Here is a 23,886-nt window from a genome sequence, read left to right as displayed (position 1 = left end):
TTGCTATCATTTTCCTTCAGCCTGAATGATTTGCTTTAATATGTTTTAAAGTGAAAAGTTATGGCAATAAATTCTCTCAACTCATCCCCAGCCCCAAGCATTCACTAATCTACTTTTTATCTCTATAGATTTACCTTTTGTGGACATTTCCTATAAATGGAATCTTACAATATATGATTTTTTTGTGACTGGCTTTTTCCGCTTAGCAAAATGTTTTCAAGGCCACCCATGTTATAGCATGTAGCAGTACTTCTTTCCTTTTTATTGCTAAATAATATCACATTGTATGGACATACCATGTATTTAGCCATTCAACAGGTGATACACATTTGAGATATTTCCACTTTTTGGTTATAATGAATAATACTGCTAGGAACATTCATGTACAAGTTTTTGTGTGGACATATGTTTTCAGTTATCTTTTGTATATACTTAGGAGAAGAATTGCTAGGTCTTATGGCAACTGTATGTTTAACCTTTTGAGGACTGTCAAACTGGTTTCCATAGTGGCTGCATCATTCTGCATTTCCAAAAGTTTCCAATTTCTCCATATTCTCACCACCACCTGTTATTATCTGTATTTTTTTTTTCTTAGACAGAGCCTCACACTGTCGCCTAGGATGATGGAGTGCAGTGGCAAGATCTCGGCTCACTGCAAGCTCCACCTCCCGGGTTCACGCCATTCTCCTGCCTCAGCCTCCCAAGTAGCTGGGACTACAGGTGCCCACCACCATACCCGGCTAATTTTTTTGTATTTTTAGTAGAGACGGGGTTTCACCGTGTTAGCCAGGATGGTCTTGATCTCTTGACCTCGTGATCCACCCGCCTCGGCCTCCTGAAGTGCTGGGATTACAGGCATGAGCCACCGCGCCCAGCCATCTGTCTTTTTTTTCAATCTCAGCCGCCCTACTGGATGTGAGGTAATAACTCACTATGGCTTTGATTTGCATTTCAAGTGAAACAATGAATATCTTTTCATGTACTTATTAGCCATATGTATATCTTCTTTGGAAAAATGTCAATTCAGATCCTTTGCCCATTTTTAATTTTAGTATATTTATGATTGAGATGAAGAGTTATTTACGGAGGCAATGAGGGGGAATTCATTTCTTTGACTTTAGCGTCTGGAGACTGCTCACATTCTTTGACTCATTCTCCCCTTCATCAATCTTCAAAGCCCCTAACACCACATCTCTCTGACCATTGTGGAATCAGAATGATCTGACTCCCTCTGATTACAGACGAGAAAGATTTTCTTTTAAAAAAAAAATTTTTTTTTTTTGAGGCAGAGTCTCACTCTGTCACCCAGGCGGTAGTGCAGTGGCACCATCATAGCTCACTGGAGCCTCAAACTCCTGGGCTCCAGAGGCCCACCTCAGCCTCCTGAGTAGCTGGGATTATAGGCGCTTGCCAGCACACCAAGCTAATTTTTAAATTTTTTTAAAGATAGGTCTTGTTATGTTGCTCAGGCTGGTCTCAAACTCTTGGCCTCAAGCGATCCTCCCACCTTGGCCTCCCAAAGTATTGGGATTACAGGTATGAGTGACTGTGCCTGGCCCAGACTTCCCACTGGTAAGGACCTATGTGATTAGACTGGGCCCACATAATCATCCCAGATAATCCAGGATAATCTCCCTATCTCCAAGTCCTCAAAATACTCATATCTGCAAAGTCCCTTTTGCCATGTCAATTAACATCATCACAGATTTGAGGATTATAATATATCTTCACAGGGCCATTATTCTGCCTACCATACCACCACCACCACAGATGATGCTTCAATGCAAATTCTTATATGTGTCCCTTTAATGGATCTATATACAAATGTACTGGTCATAAGGTCTGCATAATAATTGGACCAGGTAGTGTCAGATTGTTCCCCAAAATGGCTGCACCAGCCTACATTCCAACAATAGAATCTGAAATTCCTGTATCTTCATGTCCTTGCCATCATTTGGTACTACCCAGCTTTCTCATTTTTGCTGGTCTCTTGTAGGTATAAGCTGATCTCATTGTTGCCTTAATTTGCATATTAATTATCAATATTAAAAGTTCTTCCTTGCCCTTAATTCACAAAATTACTTATCTTACTTTTTAAAATTAACTTTACATTTTACCTTTCAATTTTGAATCTTTCTTTGTCCAGATAGTGACGCAGTTTTTTTCCAGTTGTAGTTACGGGATCTTGCTATGTTGCCCAAACTAATTTGGAACTACTGGTCTCAAAGGATCTTTTTGCCTCAGCCTCCCAAAGTGCTGGGATTACAGGTGTCAGCCACTGTGCCCAGCCAAATTTTCCTAACATATTTATACAATCCATTTCCCCCTGTTGTTTTAAGGTGCTCTCTTTGTCATATATTAATTTCCCAGATATTCATGTTTCAATCTTTGGGCATCCTTTTTTACACAGAAGTTAATCTAGCCATTCATGGACTTGCATTACTGCATATAAATTGTAGAGGAAGTTTACCTCTTAAAATACCAACTGAAGGCCGGGTGCGGTGGCTCACGCCTGTAATCTCAGCAGTTTGGGAGGCTGAAGTGGGTGGATCACCTGAGGTCAGGAGTTCAAGACCAGCCTGGCCAATATGGTGAAATCCCATCTCTACTAAAAATACAAAAATTAGCCGAGCATGGTGGCGTGCACCTGTAGTACCAGCTACTCAGGAGGCTGAGGCAGAAGAATCGCTTGAACCTGGGAGGTGGAGGCTGCAGTGAGCTGAGGTCATGCAACTGCACTCCAGCCTGGGCGACAGAGTGAGACTCCATCTCAAAACAAACAAACAAACAAACAAAAAACCAATAGAAATTTTTATTCAGATCACATCGAATGAGCTGGGTGCGGTGGCTCATGCCTGTAATCCCAGCTACTGGAAAGGCTGAGGTGGGAGGATCACTTGAGCCCAGGAGTTCAAAGCTGCTGTGAGCAATGACTGTGCCTCTGTACTCCATCCTGGGTGACATAGTGAGACCCTGTCTCCTAAATAATAATAATAATAATAATAATAATAAATGCATATATATAGAATTTATGGATTTGTGGAGAGCTACCATCTTTAAACTATCTCATCAAAGAACAGGGAATTCCATTTATTCAGATTATCTTTTTTTTTTTTTTTGAGACAGAGTCTCACTCTGTCAGAGTGCAGTGGCACGATTTTGGCGCACTGCAACCTCTGCCTCCCAGGTGCAAGCAGTTCTCTGCCTCAGCCTCCCGAGTAGCTGGGATTACAGGCGCCTGCCACCATGCCCGGCTAATTTTTGTATTTTTAGTAGAGACAGGGTTTCACCATCTTCGCCAGGCTGGTCTTGAACTCCTGACCTCATGATCCACCTGCCTCAGCCTCCCAAAGTGTTGGGATTATAGGTGTGAGCCACCATGCCTGGCCCAGATTATCTCACTCTTTTATTAGAATTTGAAAGTTATCTCCATAGAGGCATTACATATTCTTAAATAATCCCTAGATGTTTAATGACTTTTATTGCTATTGTGGATAACTCATACTTATTTTTCATTGGTTTTGGTTGCTATAGAAAAATGCAATTGATTTTTGTAAGGTTATCTTGTATCCAGCAACCTTGCTGAATGCTCTTATTAGTTCTAATAATTGATACTGGGTTTTTTTTTTTGGTAGCTTAACAATCAGATGTGATTGCTTTATCCATGTTTTTGCAAGGCACTGTGGTATGGACTAGAAAAGTTGGAATGACACATGAAAGACAACAGGAAAGTCATTGTGAGGCAGGATGCTTTACTAAATTTTTTAAAGAGACAACAAATGACTTGCTCTGTCACTCAGGCTGGAGTGCAGTGGCACAATCATAGCTCACTGAACCATTGAACTCCTGGGCTCCAAGCAATCCTCCTGCCTCAGCCTCCCAAGTAGCTAAGACTACTGGCATGTGCCACCGTGTCTGGCCAATTTTTAAATTTTTGGTAGAGATGAGTTCTCACTATGTTGCCCTGGCCAGTTTTGAACTACTGGCCGCAAGTGATCATCTTGCCTCTGCCTCCCAAAGTGCTGGGATTACAGACATAAGCCACAGTACCTGGCCTATATTTTACTAATATTTTAAAACCTATTACCTTGTTCACTTTTCCTTCTTGCATTTCAGCCTTTCCATCCAGGATCATTTCCCTTAATAGCAAACATGTAGGATTGATTGTGTTCCAGTCATTGTTCTTAGATATGTTTGTTCTATCTGAAGAACAGCCTTTAGAATTTCTTTGGATCTCAGTTTTTGTTGTCTGCTTTTTGTTTTTTAGGGGGTGGATGGGGGACGGTGCAGTTGTTATTGGAAGGAATTTCTGGATAGAAGCATAGAAGTTCTTAAACTCATGAGAGTATAAGCCATGTCTCAGGGAGAGAGCAGCAGTGGGAAAGAGGGAAAAGACAGAATCCTGGGGGGCCCCAGAGCTCACATATTGATCTTATGATCCTTCCTTCAAGAGATGGTGCTCATGGGACTTGCAAGGCCAAGGGCCAGAGCCAATGCAGTGGAGGTTCCCTGGAGGGCTCTTGGGAGGAGGGTGCCAGCCTTATGCCAGCAAGCACATGCCATGACGATGCTACACTTCTTTTATCCATCTTCTGTACCCCCCAAACCCAGCCCTAGGAGGACAATGGATCTGCCCAGAAATGACTAAATATTAACATACTGTTCTGCTCCACCATGAGACAGGGAAGACAATGGGCGCTCCAGGCATCAGTGACTGATGGAGGATGCAGCACATAGAGGTTAACTGCAATGTTTACTGCTGGTATCAGGTGTGGCTGCAATAAGCCAGTCAAATGCCTGAGCAGAGATGCTGGATCCAAAAGCTCAGAAGGAAAGGAACAGTGGGTCAACAGTTGTGGCCTTAGCTGAATCTTACCTTCCTCTGTTGTTGGATATCCCTTGTGGAGTCTGTGGAAATAGAAGGCTTTGAGGGCCTGGAAGCAGGGGACCTGGGAGACAGAGCCAGGAAACTGCCTGGACCCGTCAGAGTTCATGGCTCAGGAACATTGCTGTGACCACAGCGTTCCCAAACAGGAGTCAGAGACCCAGGCCATATGTTTCATGCTTTTTTCTGAAATGTACTGCTCTCCCCTGCCTCTCCACCAAGGCATCCTCCTCCTCCTCTTTTTAGCCACCTGGAACCCTGTTTTCTTCCTCCTAGAATGAAGAACCATCTATAGAAAGCAACACATGAAACCATTTTCAAACTGACTTTAATCATGTTTTGCTGCCCAAATACTGTACATGCAGAAGCCATGTGAAGAATTTTCTCCTCAAGGGAATTGGCAAGAACGTTGTACGAAACAGCCGGCAGTCCCTCCCAGCTGTGCACCTGCCACCCGGGAACCACAACAAGTTAGGAAAGATGCTGCACATAGAAAATGTATAGAGCACAGATATAAAAGGCTAATTGCTTCTTATCCAAACAGTGTGCTTGTCAGTCCCTATCAGCTATCTCTCTCTTTGCAAGATGCATTTGGAAAGTCTAAAAAAAGGGGTTCTCGCCTTCTGTGAGTTTATATGCTAAAGGAGTTGGTTGAGCTATCAGGCCCACTCTTCCTAAGGAAGCAGCCGCCCTGCCTTCTGAGATGATGTCTGGTTAAAGACATTCTGGAAGGAGTGGTCTGGAGGAAGGAGTGGTCTTAAGAAGCAAACTACTTTGAAGGGAAATAAGTTCCCTCTCTCCTCCCATCAGAGAACATTTCCTTTAGAATTCTCAGATCTTCAACTCTCCTGCTGATGTCATCCCAGAAGCAGAAATGAGGAAAGACCCAGCCTCATCTGCTGGCGGGGACACTGACCTACTCCGGATGTAGCTGAGGCTGTGACATCACATCAGCACCTTGAAAATTGTCCATTGTAGATGACCCTTCATTATGTCTCATCATCACACGAGAATAAAAGAGGGAGGACAAACCACGAAGAGAGGAAAGCAGAGTCTGTTAGGATTCCCAGAGTTCTTGTCTGAGGCAGCATCTGGGCGTGGACCAGATGAGGGCCTGCGCCCAGCCTGGGCATCAGGGGCTGGAGGAAACCAGCCCACGGAGACAGGAACCAGGTGCACCAGGCTCGCAACCCTCATGTGCTCCGGATCAGAGACTTTTAATTAAAACCGGGAGGGAACCATGGGGAGATGAGCTAATGCTCCCATTTTGCAGATGAGGAAGCTGAGGCCCAGAAAAGTGAGGAGACTTGCCCAAGGTCACAGTTTCTGGCAAAACTGTACAGAACAGCCTTTGATTCCCTGTAGCCAGCTGTCCCCGTCCAGATCACTGGCTAATGGGGTGGATGCTCAGTTGCCCCTGGAATTCCCAGGCCCCATTCTGTTAGCCAAGCTGACTGGAACCCAGGCTCAGGGACCCTTCCTGGCATCATTGTGAACTCCTTGGGAGGTCCAAGGCCCTGTCCTTACTGGCCAAGTTTCCAGCCAGAGCCCTGGAAGGGTTTCCCAAAGCAGAAACACTCATGCTTTTCAACAAGCACCTGCCCCAAGCCAGTCTAGACCCCTGAGAGAATGCAACTTTCTCTCACTGATGTGGCTTCCCTCACAGGCACAGCCATGCTGGGCCCACACAAGCCCAAGCTCAGGGTTCGGGGGGAGGGGAGGGAGGGAGAGTTGCTTTGCTACATGGAAAGATTAAGCCCTTTATCAGAGAACAAGGTCCCACCGTCGGACATGCCAACATCTGAGCCACGTTTGTGCAACTCAGCCGGCAGAGTTGGTGCCCAAGGAGGCCAAGTTGCTCTCTTTGGCATCACTGACATTGCTCTGAGATGCTCAGGCACGCTTTTAAAAGAACCCTTTCCCAGCCAGAACAGGCCAGTCCAGCCCCCATCAGGCCTCACCTGATTGTGTGGGCTTCCCCTGCTCTTCAATCATGCTTGTTTTGTTTTGCCCCAGCCTCTTCTGACGTGAGTGAAAAGGTTGAGGGAGAAGGCAGGGGGGATGTGTCCACATTTTCATCTCCTCCCTGACCACTCAGTGAAAGACAGTCCGGTAGAAGAAGCAGCATTTTAAAGAATCTCTTTATGTGTCAGGATACTGGAGAAGAAAACTCTGAGGAGTGGAAGAGAAAGGTAGGAGGAGGCAGGGAAGCAGGCCTCTTCTTTTCCATCTCCCTGCAGCCACTGCAGAAACACTGCTGGACAACCTTCCGGCCCTGAATGATGTGCCATCTCTCCAGCCAGGTGGAGGGCAACTCATCTACAACATCAAGCAAAGGCAGCACTTTCTTGCAGAGTTTGCACAGTGCTAGAGGCAACCAGAGAGACACAAAAGAGGAGCATCACTAAAGCCCCATTGCTTTCTGGGCTGAGGAAGATGGGGAATATGAGGTATTGGGAGGGCTGGAACCCCAGGGGAAGAGGAGCTCAGCGTCTCCTGGGCCACAGGGCATGGAAGAGGGACCCTGGTTGCATGTCAGGGCTCCTGGTAACATAGGCTAAGATTGTGCTACATTTCATTTCCAAAGAAGTACCCTTGGAGGTCTTTATTGTCTTTAAAAATGGAGGCTTCTGCTCTCCTCAAGGCTGGCAGTAAAGAAGAGATCAGAGATGCTTTCCTGGTGGGTGGCATGACCATGGGAGGACTGGCTTGACCTCAGTGTTCTAACCGGCAGTGATTCCACGGGGAATGAGCTCTATGGGTGGTCTTTCTTGGAGCTCCTGGGTTCTGCCTCAGCCCCCATGAAATGCTGGCATTGCCTAGGACTTGCTGCATCCCAAGAGCCTCCTAAGTGCTCCTTTCCTAGTAGAATTGGGTGGTAGAAGAAACCAGATGGGGAGTGATTTTGGAGATGGTTCTTCCCTGAAGGATCAAGTTCCCCTTGTCAAACCAAGACTTGGCTCCATTTACTGGAGCCTTTTTCATACCAAAGACCCATTGCAGGGAAAAGGAGTCTATGAAGAAAGTAGGACAGAATGAACAGAGCAGAAATACAAAGACAGACGCTCTGAGTCATCCATCACTGTCCCTGCCCACAACCCAACATACTGCAGGGCCACTCCTGTCTCTGCCATATGCACGGTGAACCTCGCCTGACCAGAGGAGGTGGAATGACAAAGAGCTCCATTCCTGTAACCACTGCAGGGTTTCATCTGGGTGAGGGGGCATTTGGAGCCAGGACACTGAACCTGGCAGTGACTTGGCCCCAGGGTGGGAGACTTCTGGAGGGATCATGTTCCTTCCTTCCCCACCATCCCTCCTCAAACAGCAGATGCTCCCCCACCCCAGCAAACACCAGGAGTTACACCTGCACATCCACCTCTTCTGGGACAGGCTAGCTCCAGAGTGGCTTTTCAGACAAGCCCCTGCATCCAGGATGCTGAGAAACAGACCCTTAAGTCCAGCCACACTGCATCACACAGACATGTCAGCCTCGCACAACTTTACCCTCATGGGGTAAAATCCAGGTGGGGATGAGGAACTTATTTGGTGCAAAAGGTTAAAAGAATAATTCCCCAAGGTCGATTTGGGGAGGAAATTACCTTCTTTTAGAGAGGTGGAAGAGCGGAGTGGCCCAACTGCTGGGCAGTTTTGGCAGCCGGGGATTGTAGGTAGGTCAGCCCAAGTTACCAGCACATCAGGCCCCTCCTCCAGCTAGAACCTCCCCTGCGCTAACCCTTCCCCAGAGGCAAGGGGCACCACGGCCTGGAACCCCCCAGTGGCAGGCCTCTCTGCAGGCAGCTCCCCACCAGAGGAATGAGGGTATGGGTAGCCCCCACTTCCTGGGGTGACTGCTGGTCTGGGTATCACCACTCAGTGCTACATCAGCAAACGTCTCTACTGTCCTGTGGGTCACTAACAACCCTATCATCCCAAAGGTGCAGAGTATTTTCACACCACTCTGACAGTGACTGCTGTAGAGGTGAATAAATCATAAACAGGAGATTAAAATACCCTTTTGCAAGGGACTTTCCTTCTTGATCCTCCACTAGGATGGAGGAAGACAGAGCCCTTTGTCCATTTCTAAGAACTTGACGAACGCAATGGGCCTGGGGAGAGCATTTCTGCCTAAAGAGAAAACTCAGCCCAGTGGCCTCCTCCCCATCTCTATGCACCCAATGGCCCCCTTCTCTGATACTAGAAGAATAGAGGCTCAGGCAGAGACAGGAGCCTGGGAGCTAACTCTGTTCATTTCCTTCCTGCCCTTACCCACTTCTTGTCCTGTGGGCAGGCCAGGTGGGGTTCTGGCTTCTTCCCCTATCTTTCTTGGGAGGAGTTACAGGATTCTAGCTTCAACCCAACACGGAACCATGCCAGCCAAAGAGGCCCTTTGGGCTGAGATGGCCTATCCACAAGCCGCCACTGCCTCCATGCCCCTCCGACTTTGGTTATGAATGGAGGCCCCAAGTCATTCAGGCCCCAAGACCTTTCTACTGCTACCCCAGGTAGCGCATCCCTGCCTCAGGTGCTGGGGCCACAGCAATTTGAGCACCTGGGGATAATGCCTGGGGAGAGGTGGAAAGAGCGCCTTCCCACACCTCCACTGTCGTGCTGCTTTCTTCCCTACCGGATACAAACCCAAGGGCTGCTCTGTCCATCTCCTGAGCAACCTCTTGCCTTTCACCCTAGAGCGGAGGAGGGACAGGGACAGGTCTGGGCATTCCTGAGTCAGACTTCAGGATTCCCACGGGACAGATTTCACAGGGTCCAGTCCAGGCAGTGGTCCCCACCAATAGGGCCCAGTTGTCAAATCAAGTTAGGGTTTGAGTGGCTGTGAGAAGCTCCAACCAGACATGGGTGAGAAAGCAAGCAGAGGCAGGTGAGTGCCTGGAGCAGATGGCTCTGCAGAGGGCAGCAGTGGGGCACAGGAGAGCAGGGAGGCTCGGGGGAGGGGGAAGTATTGCTTAGACAGAGCTGGTGATGGTGGCAGACGAGAGTCCGGAGCCAGGCTGCTGGAGCCCAGCTGAGTCTGAGCTCCCAGACAGGGACCCTGGTCTGGAAATGCACAAAAACTGGAGCCCCAAATGAACAACTTCATGCAGCGAATCCCCAAATGCCAGACGGGATCCTCAGCAGTGGCGGGGAATAAGTCAGCCTCAGCCTTCCTTATTCCGGCAAACAGCCCTACCCACAGCACCTCCTTACCGAGTCATGCCCACCGGGAATGAGCCCCAAGGGGGTCAGGACCACCCTCAGGGCCTCAGGAGGACTGTCTGCTTTAGCAGCTAACATGCCCTCTTGCGGCTGCCTGCCCAGGCCCACCGGCAGAGCTCCTTCAGCATGGTGGAGTGGGGAGGCTTGAAGAGACAGGAGATGAAGAACGAATGCTAAGGGGGCACCTGGCCAGGAACCCTGGAACCAAGACCTCGTGCTTCACTGGAGGAAGGAGGCGGTTCCAGCCGCACAGAGAAAGTCATTTCTAAGCCCTCAGCCCGCTGCCCCCCACCCCGGGTACCCTCTGCCTCCCCAGGGCCCTGGCCAGGGAGCTAGGTGGGCATGCTACATGCTGCAGAACGCATTCAGTGGCGGGAAGAGCTGCCGGAGCGGCTCTGGTGGGGTGGGGTTCCCAGAGGGCCTTCCGTGTGGCCAGCTGCAGCGGATGCTACATTCCTCAGAAAACAGCGGCAGAGCCAGGAGAGTCAAGAGTGGCACAAAAGACAAGACAGAAAACAAAGCAGAGACCACCAGGAGCAGGCACAGGTGGAGAACACACAGGCTCTGCCCCGGGCCCAGGACCAGGCAGCACCGACCAGTGGCCGCGTGCCCCACTTCCACCACTGGAGACTCCTCAGGGTGAGTCGTGTCCACACAACACTCCTTTGGGTTTCTTTTCAACAAGATACAAAGAGACGTGGAGACATATCAGCCCAAGTCGTCACCAGGAGTGACTATACCCAGACAAATGAACAGATAGAACGTGGTCACGTACACACACACACATGAACACACGCACACACGCACACACTACAGTCTCCACTGCCAGCTGGGATGAGCCCAGTAGCCAACAGGCATGCAGCAGGACAAGGGGTCCAGAAAGACACGAAGACTATGTACAGGGGAGGACATGGGGCCAGCAGGCACCCCTCCCCACACCACCATCCTGGCCTCTTCCTGACATCCTTAAGAGCATGAGGGGCTGGTGGCACTCTCCAGGGAAGACTGGGACAGGCGCCTCGTGAGGGATCCGAGTGTGGAGTCTGCCACTGAGGAGGTGGGGAAGAGTTTGTACCAGCCGGTGACCGCGGCGCTCAGGTCCAGCTCGTCCAGCATGATCTGGGCCATGCCCATGAAGCACTTGTGGTCCATGCGGCCATAGTCTCCCCAGACAATCACCTGCCAGGAAGAAGAGAGGGAGGGAGTGAGCCACCTCCCTGACTCCGGGACTGTGCAGCAGGCCCGGGAACCTACAAGTTTCAGCAGGGTACAGATGGAACAGAGGGAGCCAGAACTCAGACTGATTTCACACAATAATTTACTGAGCACTTGAGGTGTGTTAGATACGATCCTATGGATTTTACCTAGATTCTTTCTTCCAATTGTTATAACAAGTCACGTAGGTAGGGGTGCTCTGTATCATTATTTCCACGGAGGAAACTGTAGCTCAGAAAGGTTAATTAGCTAACCTAAAGTTGCAGAGTAACTTGTGGCAGAGCTTGGATTAGGACCCCGGCGTGTGACTCCAGAGCCTCCCAGCATTTCAGATAACAGCCTTCCCCAGGAAGGGGCAGACTGAGAGTTCAGGACCTGGCCATAGCTCTAGCTGTGCTGCTGGCTTGCCATGGGACTTGTGTAAGCTCCATGCCCTCACTGGACCTGTGTTTCCAGCCACACCACTGGGAGAGAGGAATGGATTCGCTCAGTGATTTTCAAACTTATGTTTTCACTGGTGAATCCTTTTCTAAGCAGACACCAAAGATTATTCTTCCCATTCCCCAAAGCCTAGGGTTCTGCAGTTCTTTTTTATTTTTAATTTTTAAGAGACAGGGTCTCGCTCTGTCACCCAGGCTGGAGTACAGTGGCATAATCATAGCTCACTGCAGCCTTGACCTCCTGGGCTCAAGCAATCCTCCTGCCTCAGCACCTAGAGTAGCTGGGATTACTGGCATAGGCCACCATGACCAGCTAATTTTTTTTTTTTTTCATTTTTTAGAGATGGGATCTTGCTATGTTGCCAGGCTGGTCTCAAACTCTTGGGCTCAAATGATCCTCCTCCCTCAGCCTTCCAAGTCTCTAGGATTATAGGTGTGAGCCACCGTGTCTGGCTCTGCAGTTTCAATTTACAATTCCAAGGCCCCTTGCCACAGAACCATCTCAGCCCGGAGGAACAGCCCTAGATGAGAAGTTGAATGGCCCAGACAGTCCCTGGCTCTAGCCTCCTTTCTGTCGCCTTCATGGCCTCAGGCAAGATCAGCAGCCGCCACCATGGCCGTTAATACTTAGAGAGTAGCTGTTTATGTGGCAGGCACTATGTAAGGCTCCCTACATGCACTCCTCTGTTTAATCGTCACAACATCTACCCATGGCTAATGAGTGCTGAGCTGGAATCTGAACTTAGGACTGAGCCCAGAGACTGATCCCGCACTGTGCTTTATCCCCACATGACCTCAGGTTCATCTATGAAATGAGCATGAAGATCCCTCCCTCCCAGGACTGTTGAGAAGGGCTAACAATACCAAGTGTGCAGAAGGCCTTTGTTGCTTTCAAGTATTTGGGATGAGAGTCACCTGGCCTAGGCTCACCCCAAGCAAGTGACTTCATCTGTAAGAGACGCTGTTTCTGTAAAGTGGAGAGAATCACACCTACTCCACCGGATCATCTGCAGGATGAAGTGAGGTCGTGCTTGGAAAGCACCTAACACAAGGCTTGGCACAGACCTGATGTGCAATGAACATTAGCACTAGGGGAAGGAGGAGGCAGTGGTCACATGTGTCCTGGTTCTACCTACCAGCTGTGCAACCTAGGGAGCAATTTGGTTACCCCCAAAACCTTGGTTTCCTTATGAATCAGCTGGGGACAAGAATACCTCACAGGGTTGTGAAAGTAAATGAATAATGCAAATTAATGCACCTACCACAGCACCTGGCACAGGATGAATCATAAATGAAAAACTTCAAATTACAACTTCCAGTCTGTGAGTCCACCCTGCCCTACTCGCCCTGTGATACCCACCTGCAGCACCTTGCCCTGGGGTCCCTCGTCAAAGAGCAGAGCCTGCTGGTACAGGGGATCACAGGTCTTCTTGGTCATCTTTGTCTTCTTCTTGGCCAAGCAGGCCCCATTCTCCAGCAGGTAAACCTTGATATAGGTGGCTAAGGGAGGAGAGAATGTATGACAGGGAGGGGTCCAGAACAGACAGCTATGGCCTGCCCATCCCCTAACTGCCAGGTGATCTTGGAGGTGAGCAGGATGCATGGAATGAGCCAGCCAATGAACAGCAGGCAGAAGACGTGACTCAAGTACTGGTTCCTCTATCCTCCCTTACTCCCCACCCTAGTCAATGGCCTTCCAGGCAAGCTGTGACTCTACTGTCAAGAATCCCGATTTAGGGCAGAGGGAGCTGATGACCTGCTAGACCCAGAGCTCGGCTCTATGCCCCTCCCTGTCAGGACCCCATTTCCAAAATCCCTCACCTGGGAGGGATTTGGAGCCTGGTTTGGGGGTCAGGCCCCGAGCTTCAATCACTTCCACCTCCAGCTGGCCACTGCGGTCCATGATGGCAATGTGCACGTCTCCTGAAAGGAAGAAGAGGGTGAGTCCAGGCAGGGCCAGACCAAGGGGCAGGCCAGCCAGCTGCTGTGCTGAATGCCAGCCTGTGGAGGAGGCTACATGATCACTAGAAAGGGAACAAGATGGCACCAACCACATGGGTCAGAACTGCTCTCGGGAGACCACTTTAAAGCAGCTGAGGGCCCTTTGATAGGCCCCTTAGGGTGGGGTGGGGTGGGGGCATGACCATTAGGGCCATGACTGGGTGACAACAGATGGCTGCCAAACCCCCGTCTGTGTCTGGCTAACTGGGAGGCTCCTGTTTTACTGAGCAGAATAGCAAACTTGGGGACAGAGCTTCCTGTGTCAGGAAGACAGGGGAGGCTGTGGGCTCAGTGGCTGTTCTTCACGTCCCCATACATCTGTGTTGAAAGAACATCCATTTGAGGCCGGGTGCGGTGGCTCACACTTGTAATCCCAGCACTCTGGGAGGCCAAGGCAGGCGGATCATGAGGTCAGAAGATTGAGACCATCCTGGCTAACATGGTGAAACCTCTCTCTACTAAAAGTACAAAAAATTAGCCAGGCATGGTGGTGTGCACCTGTAGTCCCAGCTACTTGGGAAGCTGAGGCAGGAGAGTCACTTGAACCCAGGAGGCGGAGGCTGTAGTAGGCCAAGATCACACCACAGCACTCTGGCCTAGGCAACAGAGGGAGACTCTGTCTCAAAAAAAAAAAAAAAGAAAGAAAGAAAGAACACACGAGGCACTATCTGGCAACAAGGGTCTGCTAGTGCATTACCAGTGGAGGCAGGGAAGGCCAGCAGACTTTCTGGGTGTGGACAGCTGAGAAATCTTCACTGTACTCCCATAGAATGGATTATCCAGCTGGGGCAAGGTCTGTGTGTGGAGTTATGTCAGTTACCTGATTTCTAGGAACTCTTAGCTTTGTTCAACACTGGTTGGCAGAATTTGGAATTAGGTAGTAGTCAGTCACTCAGAACAAAGTGAAGTCCTTTACAGGGGTGCAGAATCATAAGCCTGGTCCAGAAGAATCAAATGGGCCAGACTTTGAATTCAGTCACCCATTTTTAGATTCTCTGAGCCATCATGCAATTTTTGTATTTGTATACTAGGGAAGACAGGGGTTTACTAATTTTTTTTTTTTTTTTTTTTTGAGACGGAGTCTTGCTCTGTCGCCCAGGCTGGAGTGCAGTGGCGCGATCTCAGCTCACTGCAACCTCCGCCTCCTGGGTTCCCATGCCATTCTCCTGCCTCAGCCTCCCAAGTAGCTGTGACCACAGGCGCCCGCCACCGCGTCCGGCTAATTTTTTGTATTTTTAGTAGAGATGGGGTTTCACTGTGTTAGCCAGGATGGTCTCGATTTCCTGACCTTGTGATCCGCCCGCCTCAGCCTCCCAAAGTGCTGGGATTACAGGGGTGAGCCACCACGCCTGGTGGGTTTACTGATTTCAAGAGACATCCTGGAATTCATCCACCTCCATCCAGCTATTCCTGACCTCCTTGTGGGGAAGGGAGAAGGGAAGGCCTTGGGAATTAATCTCCAGGTCTCACCGTAACATCACTAACGAGGTGAATAAGGCAAACCTGTCCTTCCCTGGTCTGATACCAGGGGGTACCACACACAAATGGTCCTGGCTGCCATGGCACATTAGCCTTGTGGAAGTGGCTGCCTCCTCTCACTGCTGCCCAGCCTGTGGCTGGGTCTAGGGCTGTGAAAAGCAGGCTCCCCAGACCCTTAAGAGACTGAAAACAAGGTTCCAGCCCTTGAATTGGATTTGGCTAATTCCCAGCCCTTGCTTTCGGCTGACCCTCACCGTCTGAGGGTCCCTATCAACTCCTGTTCCATCAGGCAGGAGCTCCTGGGCAGGAGCTTTTGAGGGCATTGCAGTGGAAGGAGTCCTGGCCTGGAATGGAACTCCAGCTCCACTGCATGACTCACAGCAGGACACTGCACTTGGCTTCCTCATTTGCTGGGAGGGTCAAAGGCTCAGCACTGTCCTGATGGGGGCTGAGTGGGGACATGTGAGTCAGGCGCTGCTCAGGTCAGACTGAGGGGAAAGGTGTGGAGGCGAGGAGGCACCTGTGGAGGAGTTATCCCGGGGAGGAGCTGCTGGAAGCCAACACAGCCAACACCTAAGGGAGGGAGGAGGCAGGGAGGCTCTGTCTGAGAGCTCATGAAATAGGCCAGACTGAAGCTAACAGGACCAAGCGTAGGCTTCAGGAAGTACCATCATCCCTCAGTATCCATGGGGGATTGGTTCCAGAACCCTACCCTGCTCCCACCCAGGGATATCAAAATCCTTGGATGCTCCAGTCTCTAATATAAAATGGCAGCTGGGAGGCCAAGGCAGGTGGATTGCCTGAGCTCAGGAGTTTAAGACCAGCCTGGGCAACACGGTGAAACCCCGTATCTACTAAAATACAAAGAAAAAAATTTAGCCAGGCATGGCAGTGTGTGCCTGTAGTCCCAGCTACTTGGGAGGCTGAGGCAGAAGAATTGCTTGAACCTGGGAGGTGGAGGTTGCAGTGAGCCAAGATCGTGTCACTGCACTCCAGCCTGGTGACAGAGCGAGACTCCATCTCAAAATAAATAAATAAATAATAAAATGGCAGCCAGGCACAGTGGCTTATGCCTGTAATCCTGGTACTTTGGGAGGCCGAGGTGGATGCGTCACGTGAAGTCAGGAGTTCGAGACTAGCCTGGCCAATACAGTGAAACCCCGTCTCTACTACAAATACAAAAATTAGCTGGGCATGGTGACACATGCCTGTAATCTCAGCTACTCAGGAGGCTGAGGCAGGAGAATCACTTGAACCTGGGAGGTGGAGGTTAGGTTATGGTGAGCCAAGATCACGCCAGTGCACTCCAGCCTGGGCAACAGAGTGAGACTTCATCTCAAAAATAAAATAAAATAATAAAAATAGCATAGTGTTTGCATATAATCTATGCACATCCTCTCATATGCTTTATTTTATTTAGTTTTTGAGACAGGGTCTCACTATATTGCCTAGGCTGGTCTCAAACTCCTGGGCTCAAGCAATCCTCCAGCCTTAGCCTCCTGAGTAGCTGGGAATACAGGCACAGGCCACTGCAACCAGCTTCTTCTGTATACTTTCAATCATCTCTAGATTACACTGGTGTGCCGCATAATGACATTTCAATCGACAATGCATCATATACATGACAATGGGCCCATAAGATTATAATGGAGCATATATAGAAACCTGATATATGGTACTTGATATTGGCATTGCAGATCAAATAGGGGAAATGATTGATATTCAGTAATGGTGCTAGGATATATGGTTTTCCATGTGAAAAAATACATATAAATTAAAATATATATATACACACACACATACCATCTAGGTTTGTGTAAGTACGCTCTGTGATATTCACACACTGAAAATGACTGTACTTATAATACCTAACACAAAGCCTACATATCACTTCATTTGCATGGATTCGGGGTAGTACTTGGCACACAGCAAATCAAGTTTTGCTTTTTGCAACTTTGTGAAATTTTTTTCCCTAAATATTTTCTATCCAAGGTTGGTTGAATCCACAAACACAGAACCCATGGATACAGAGGGCCAACTATACTTCCTAGCTGCAAGGAAGAGTGATAAGAAAATGACTAAAGGGCCTCTAGGTGCCAGGCGCTGTTGGGTATAAGTCAAATAAGCCACAGTTCCTAAGCAGTAAATTGAAATACCTCATGCAAAGCATCTAACAGGAGCTCAGTAAAGTATTGTTAGATCATAGAACTCAAGTGGGTATTATCATTCCCATTTTAAAGATGAGGAGACTGAGGCTCAAAGAAGGGAAGTGACTTGCTTAAGATCACAGAATTGGTGATAGAATAAACTCTACAATGGCCAATGAAGGGCCCCCACTGAGCTCACCCTTCCTGTCTCATGGTCACCATTACCCCCACTCAACCTGCCCTCAATAAGACTCACCCATGGGTGGTGTTGCCAGTGTCTGTCGCCCCACAATCTGAGCTGGTCCCAGCCCATCCAGGAAATCGCTGAACTGGCTTTCAGCCCCCAGACGGGTGGTGGGGAAGATGAACCTGCAGGAGGAGGCAGAAGGATGCATGAGGGTGTCAGGGCAACCTGAGGATGAAAGTATAGCTGGCAGGCTGCCATGCTCTGCCCCTGGGGCCCTGGGCATGTCCCTCTGTGCCTCAGTTTCTCCTCTACACAGTATGATTGCACTACTCTGGGAAATGAACAACTGTTCATTTCTGCATACTAAAGAAAAATATTTTGATGTCACTTGAGAAAATAAACTAATAACAATAACATAATGATGCTATTTAATCCTTAAGCTCCAGGGACTTCTGAAGTGACCCTTACAAGGCAGGGCTTGCTGGATACCTGTGTCCTCACTAGGGCATGACAATGCTAAGAACCAGAGACAAAGTTCAGAAATTTCAATGCCCAGAACAAGTTATAAGAACTGAGGTCTAGCCGGGCGCGGTGGCTCAAGCCTGTAATCCCAGCACTTTGGGAGGCCGAGACGGGCGGATCACGAGGTCAGGAGATCGAGACCATCCTGGCGAACACAGTGAAACCCCGTCTCTACTAAAACTACAAAAAAAAAAAAAACTAGCCAGGCACGGTGGCGGGCGCCTGTGGTCCCAGCTACTCGGGAGGCTGAGGCAGGAGAATGGCATGAACCCGGGAGGCGGAGCTTGCAGTGAGCTGAGATCCGGCCACTGCACTCCAGCCTGGGCGACAGAGCGAGACTCCGTCTCAAAAAAAAAAAAAAAAAGAACTGAGGTCTGAGTTGACCGTAAGTTTGAAATCCATGTCAAACATGAGGTGGTGCCCAGAATAGCAGCTAAGACCAAAATAACACAATTACAGGGTTGAGGTGAATGGCAAGTGATGGTGGATGGTGATTGTTCCATGACTGTGGGGGGGGTCTAGAAACAGTAACAAGAAAAGCTGACAGTGATTGGTAGCTGGCCAGGTGCCAGTGGTGTATTAAAAGTTCTACAGGTGTTATATCATTTAATCCTTATAACCACTCTGTGTGGTAGGAGCTATTATCCAGTCTTACAGATGAGAAAACAGAGGCTCCAAAAGGTAAGATTGCCTTGCCTGCAAAACAGAGACGATGCCCAACTCATCGTCTTTTTTTTTTTTTTTTAATATGTTGAGGATTTTATATGTTGAGGATTAGGGCAGATGGAAAGTTTCAGACAAACAGAAAACACTAAATGATAGTTCTGGTTGCTGCTGTTGTTATCATCAAGGGAAACGTGCTACTTTTCTCTTGTGCTCCAGTCTAGATGTTCTGGGTGTGGCCAGCTGAGAAAGGACAGATGAGGGAGGGCTGGCCCTGCCAACTTCTCAGGGGCTATGATAGAACAAAGGTCTAACATCTCCTAGAAAGGCCCAGGCTGCTGGCTGCAGAGATAAAAGGCTATCCAAGGAAGAATCTCCTACTAGATAGTTTGGCCTTGAGTCTCCCTTGTCTAGTGGCAGGCAGGGAGGAAAAAGTAGGCTGTGTATGCTTGTCAGAGACAGCCTGTGTTTCTCCCTGACTAGGCCCAACCTCACCCCACGGGGAGGGGCTTCAAGGCCCCACTTTTATTGACCATGGTCAACAACAGCCTAATATCACATTCTTAGGACAATGATATCTGAGAAGGTTAAATAAAGAAACTTAGACTCTCAAGGTCACATAATTTTAGGAGCTGGATATAGCATAGAGATTGTGAACACAGGTCATGGAATCAAACGGCCTTAATTCCAATTCTGACTCCATCACCACTTAATAGCTGTGACCTTGGGTAAGGTGCCTCACCCTCTTCCTCTCCCTGTTTCTCCACTTGTAAAATGGAGATAGTGGTAGTACCCACAACTCTCAGGGTTGCTGTAAGTGTTAAATGATCACTGTTAGGCTGGGTGCAGTGGCTCACGCCTGTAATCCCAGCACTTTGGGAGGCCAAGGCGGGCGAATCAACTGAGGTCGGGAGTTTGAGACCAGCCTGACCAACATGGAGAAACCACCTCTCTACTAAAAATCCAAAATTAGCTGGGTGTGGTGGTGCATGCCTGTAATCGCAGCTACTCAGGAGGCTGAGGCAGGAGAATCACTTGAACCCGGGAGGCAGAGGTTGCGGTGAGCCGAGATCGCGCCACTACACTCCAGCGTGGGCAACAAGAGCAAAACTCCGTCTCAAGAAACAAGAAACGAAAAACAAGGCCAGGCGTGGTGGCTCACGCCTGTAATCCCAGCACTTTGGGAGGCTGAGGCGGGTGGATCGCTTGAGCTCAGGAGTTCAGGACCAGCCTGGGCAGCACGGTGAAATTCCGTCTCTACAAAAATTAGCGGGGTGCATTGGTGTGCACCTGTAGTCCCAGCTACTCCTGAGGCTGATGCAGGAGAATCACTTGAGCTTGGGAGGCGGAGGGTGCAGTGAGTGGAGATCACGCCATTGTTGCAATCCAGCCTGCCTACACTGTGAGAGTGAAACCCTGTCTCAAAAAAAAAAAAAAAAAAAAGGCTGGGCACAGTGGCTCACGCCTGTAATCCCAGCACTTTGGGAGGCTGAGGTGGGCGGATCACGAGGTCAGGAGATCAAGACCATCCTGGTTAACACGGTGAAACCCCGTCTCTACTAAAAATACAAAAAATTAGCCGGGCATGATGGCAGGCGCCTGTAGTCCCAGCTACTCAGGAGGCTGAGGCAGAAGAATGGCGTGAACCCGGGAGGTGGAGGTTGCAGTGAGCGAGATCGCGCCACTGCACTCCAGCCTGGGTGACAGAGCGAGCCTCCGTCTCGGGGGAAAAAAAAAAAAAATTAGCCAGGCGTGGTGGCAGGTGCCTGTAGTCCCAGCTATTCGGGAGGCTGAGGCAGGAGAATGGTGCGAATCCGGGAGGCGGAGCTTGCAGTGAGCCGAGATTGCGCCACTGCACTCCAGCCTGGGCAACAGAGTGAGACCCCGGCTCTAAAGAAAAAGAAAAAAAAAAGAGATCACTGTTCCTGGTCTAATCACAGCCGGCAGATCCCAGTGTAAGAATGACCTATCTGAGATGCCCAGGCATGCTCTGCACATGGGAAGATGTAATAAATGCTTGAGAGTACTCGCATTCATGGAAGTAGGTGCAGCAGTGAGGCACACAATCACTGAATCTCAAACAATGGAGCCACAGAGTCCTGAGCCTAGAAGTCACTGGGCCTTGAAGCAGAAGCAGAAAATCTTAGTCATACAACTATAATTTCATAGACTTGGAAGAGATCTGTGGGAATATCTAACCCAGTGACTTTCAAATTTTTTAATGCAACCTACATGTAAGAAAGATTTAACATCATGACCCAGGACAGATCTGTGTGCATCTATACATAAAAAATGGAAACAAAAATTCGCAAGGCAATTTATCCTTACTTCATAAGATATGCCTGTTTCTTTTTCTAATGCTGGTTTTGACCCACTAAACCTATTTTATTTCCTGTCTATGAGTCACCATCCATGGTTTGAAAAACACTGATCTAGTCCAATCTCCTTCCCTCAGCTCTAAGCAAGCTTCCTTGAGAGAACATCACTCATCTGGGTCACAACAATGGTTTTAGATTTAAAAGGATTTTAGGGCCACATTTTCCTTTCCACTCTTTCCTCTGGAGCAGGGCAGTGTGTGGGTGGTGGGAGATGGGAGGTAAGGGTCTCTTCCTGAAACATACAGAAGGAACTGATAGCTCCTGGATATCTGGATATTCCAATGGGAGCGATGGAAGACCTGGGGTCCAGGCAGAGTGTTGAGGGGAGAGGTATGAAGGAAGGCAGAGACACAGAGGACCCAGACATTTTAGTTGGAAACAAAACAGGGAGGCTTTCCCACCCTGCCCAGTGGCTCTGTGACTGGAGGACCGAGGAGGAGGGAGGGGACCACAGCGCGGGGCTGCACGCACGTGCCGTCGGAGCTGTTGCTGTTGGTGCTTCCGTCGGTGGACTCCCGGCTGCCCTGGCGCGTGACCCGGCTCCGCATCTCCACCGCGATGCCCGTCTCCGTGCTCCGGCGGATGTTGCTGCGCAGCTTCTTGGTGGCCCCTTCTGTGACCCCCCCGCCACACAAGCACAGAGAGGGAACAAGGTCAGATTATGAATGCGGCTTCTCTTAAGAGTCCTGCCAAAGTCACTCTCTTGGCATGGGGGGGTTGATGGGGAGGATGAGCAGGGCTCTGACTGGAGGCAGGGGCATGGCTGAGCTGACCTCAGAGCTGGCCCTGCTCAGGGCACTGACGCTGACAAAGCAGACTAGAAAGATGGCTGCAGGCAGAGTCATGATGGCGCCACCAGGCAGAGCCACAGATCTGCAGCCGGGCCCGCGCCTCACCCTCATGAGGCTCCCCTGACGCCCACCTTCCCGCTCAATTTCAGCCCTTGCCCCAAAGGTTAAGTGTGTCTCCTCCCACTCTCTTCTGGAAAGTTCATCTTCTCTGGGATTCTCAGACTTAATTTCCCTCTTTCAGGCACCCTCAGACCCTATCACACCCGGACCTCACAACTCACCTCTCATACCTCTGGTGGCTCTATAGGAAAGTCCCCATGGGAAGCCTGACCACTCTCAAACAAACCTGCCTTCTCTAGGTGGGGCTGAACATGGAGAGGACATGTGTGGAGAGCTGGAGAGGCCATTAGGGAAACAAGACAGAGAGGGACTGCTGGGTTGACCCAAATTGCCTTTGGCTTTGAGAAAAGGTCTGCAGAAGAAGCCCGAAGCTGGCCTGTGAGAGCTTACCCCTGTGTCTCTGTGCCTCCTGCTCAGAGGCTCTCGACCCCCATATCCTAGCCTCCCTCTCCGCCTTGCAGGGAGCATGGGACACTCTCCCTCTCCCAGCAGCACACCATCCTGCCTGGGTTTCCATGGCAACCTCCTCGGCATTGCAGTGTGGTCCCTCTAGACACCTCTTCTCCTGGGGGGGTGGACGGGGGAGACGGGCTGAAGGTTTGCAGGGACTTCCCCCGCTGAAGCTTGGCAGCTGGAGCAGCTTGATGGGGAGGGAACTGGCCCTCAGATAGGAACTGCACCAAAGGAACCATTTGCTGTCACTGGTTAGAGGCCAAGCGAATTAAGAGTGGAGTTGCCTACAGGGAGGGGGAGGCCAGGGCAGGACAGGCAGCACAGCCCCTGAAAGCAGTGGGGAGCAGGGAGCTGGTTACCTTGGCAATTCTCTCCCACCACACCCAGTGGTGGGCTGGGGAGGGGATGTTCAAGACCCCAGCCTGGGAAAAGGAAGACGTTATTCCTCCTGCTTCGTCTGCTTGTCTTTCAGAAAGTCCCTATTGGAGGAGGGCAAGCTGAGAGGTCTAGGATCACTAGTGGATGGGAGGGTGGGTGGTGGAACAGGCTGAGAACAGGGTGCAGGGTGAGGAAGAATGTCTTCTCTGAAATCATCCCAGCTTCTGGGATACTGGAATCCCTGACACCATCAATATGTCTGTCTGTCTCTCTCATACACACACACACACAGAGTCACATTAGCTCATACATATTTTTTTCACAAAGAGAGGCATAGGCAGACATGCACGAGCAGCAGCAATCACATATATAAACACAGTAATCTCATACACGAGGCTACATGCATATTTATATCACAGTCACACAGTCACAAATGGTCCTACCAGGTCTTGGTCACACGTACACATGATGTATTCTGTCGCCTTCGGTCAAGTCATGGATACATGATCTTTGCATGTAACACTTGAAGTTGAACCCTCCCATTCATCACACATGTTGATGAAAACCCACAAATGGTGTCTGACCCACCTCACACACACAGGCCTGGGTAATAAAGCTGGTGTGTGGGGCCTCCCCCTGTCCATGGCCCCTAATTCTACATCATCTCTAACCCAATTAGAAGACAGATGGGTCTGTGGGGGCTCCCTTGCCTTCATATCTCTACCCCATAACACACAGCCTGAGGCTCACCTCCTCATGACCCCAACCCTCCTCTTTCAGAGTTTAGGGAAACTTAGACCCATTTGGGAGCAAATTTGCCTTCTTAGATAAGACTTGTCTAACCCAATGTGAGACCCTGAGTCGGGGAGTCACAGAATCCTGAAATCTTAGAGATACGTTGGCTACCCCTCCCCCAAATTTCACAGATGGGAAGCTTGAGGTCCAGGTGCCGAGAGAGCTGGGACCTAGATCAGGCCCACAGACTCCCAGTCTGCTGTCATGCTCTTTTCCCT

At 49.6% G+C, this 23,886-nt stretch overlaps 1 protein-coding gene across 4 annotated transcripts in view; it reads right to left on the bottom strand.

Annotated features, from left to right (window-relative positions):
- Nucleotides 1-5,196: 5,196 nt before the first annotated feature.
- RIMS3 (regulating synaptic membrane exocytosis 3) overlaps nucleotides 5,197-23,886 on the bottom strand; it is a 46,890-nt gene continuing 28,200 nt past the window's right edge. For 2 of the 4 annotated variants that reach the window (XM_078003913.1, XM_028827578.2), the window contains exons 4-9: nucleotides 21,603-21,744; nucleotides 17,638-17,750; nucleotides 13,576-13,677; nucleotides 13,115-13,254; nucleotides 11,175-11,278; nucleotides 5,197-7,252 (exon numbers count right to left, since the gene is read on the bottom strand). In XM_078003913.1, the coding sequence (XP_077860039.1) occupies nucleotides 7,213-7,252; nucleotides 11,175-11,278; nucleotides 13,115-13,254; nucleotides 13,576-13,677; nucleotides 17,638-17,750; nucleotides 21,603-21,744 (641 nt within the window). In that variant the 3' untranslated portion in view covers nucleotides 5,197-7,212. 4 annotated transcript variants of the gene reach the window in all.

Source organism: Macaca mulatta, chromosome 1 (assembly GCF_049350105.2).
Source record: "Macaca mulatta isolate MMU2019108-1 chromosome 1, T2T-MMU8v2.0, whole genome shotgun sequence".
NCBI classification, from domain to species: Eukaryota; Metazoa; Chordata; class Mammalia; order Primates; family Cercopithecidae; genus Macaca; species Macaca mulatta.
Note: the sequence above shows the minus strand (reverse complement) of the source record. Positions and strands in the feature narration are given on the sequence as shown.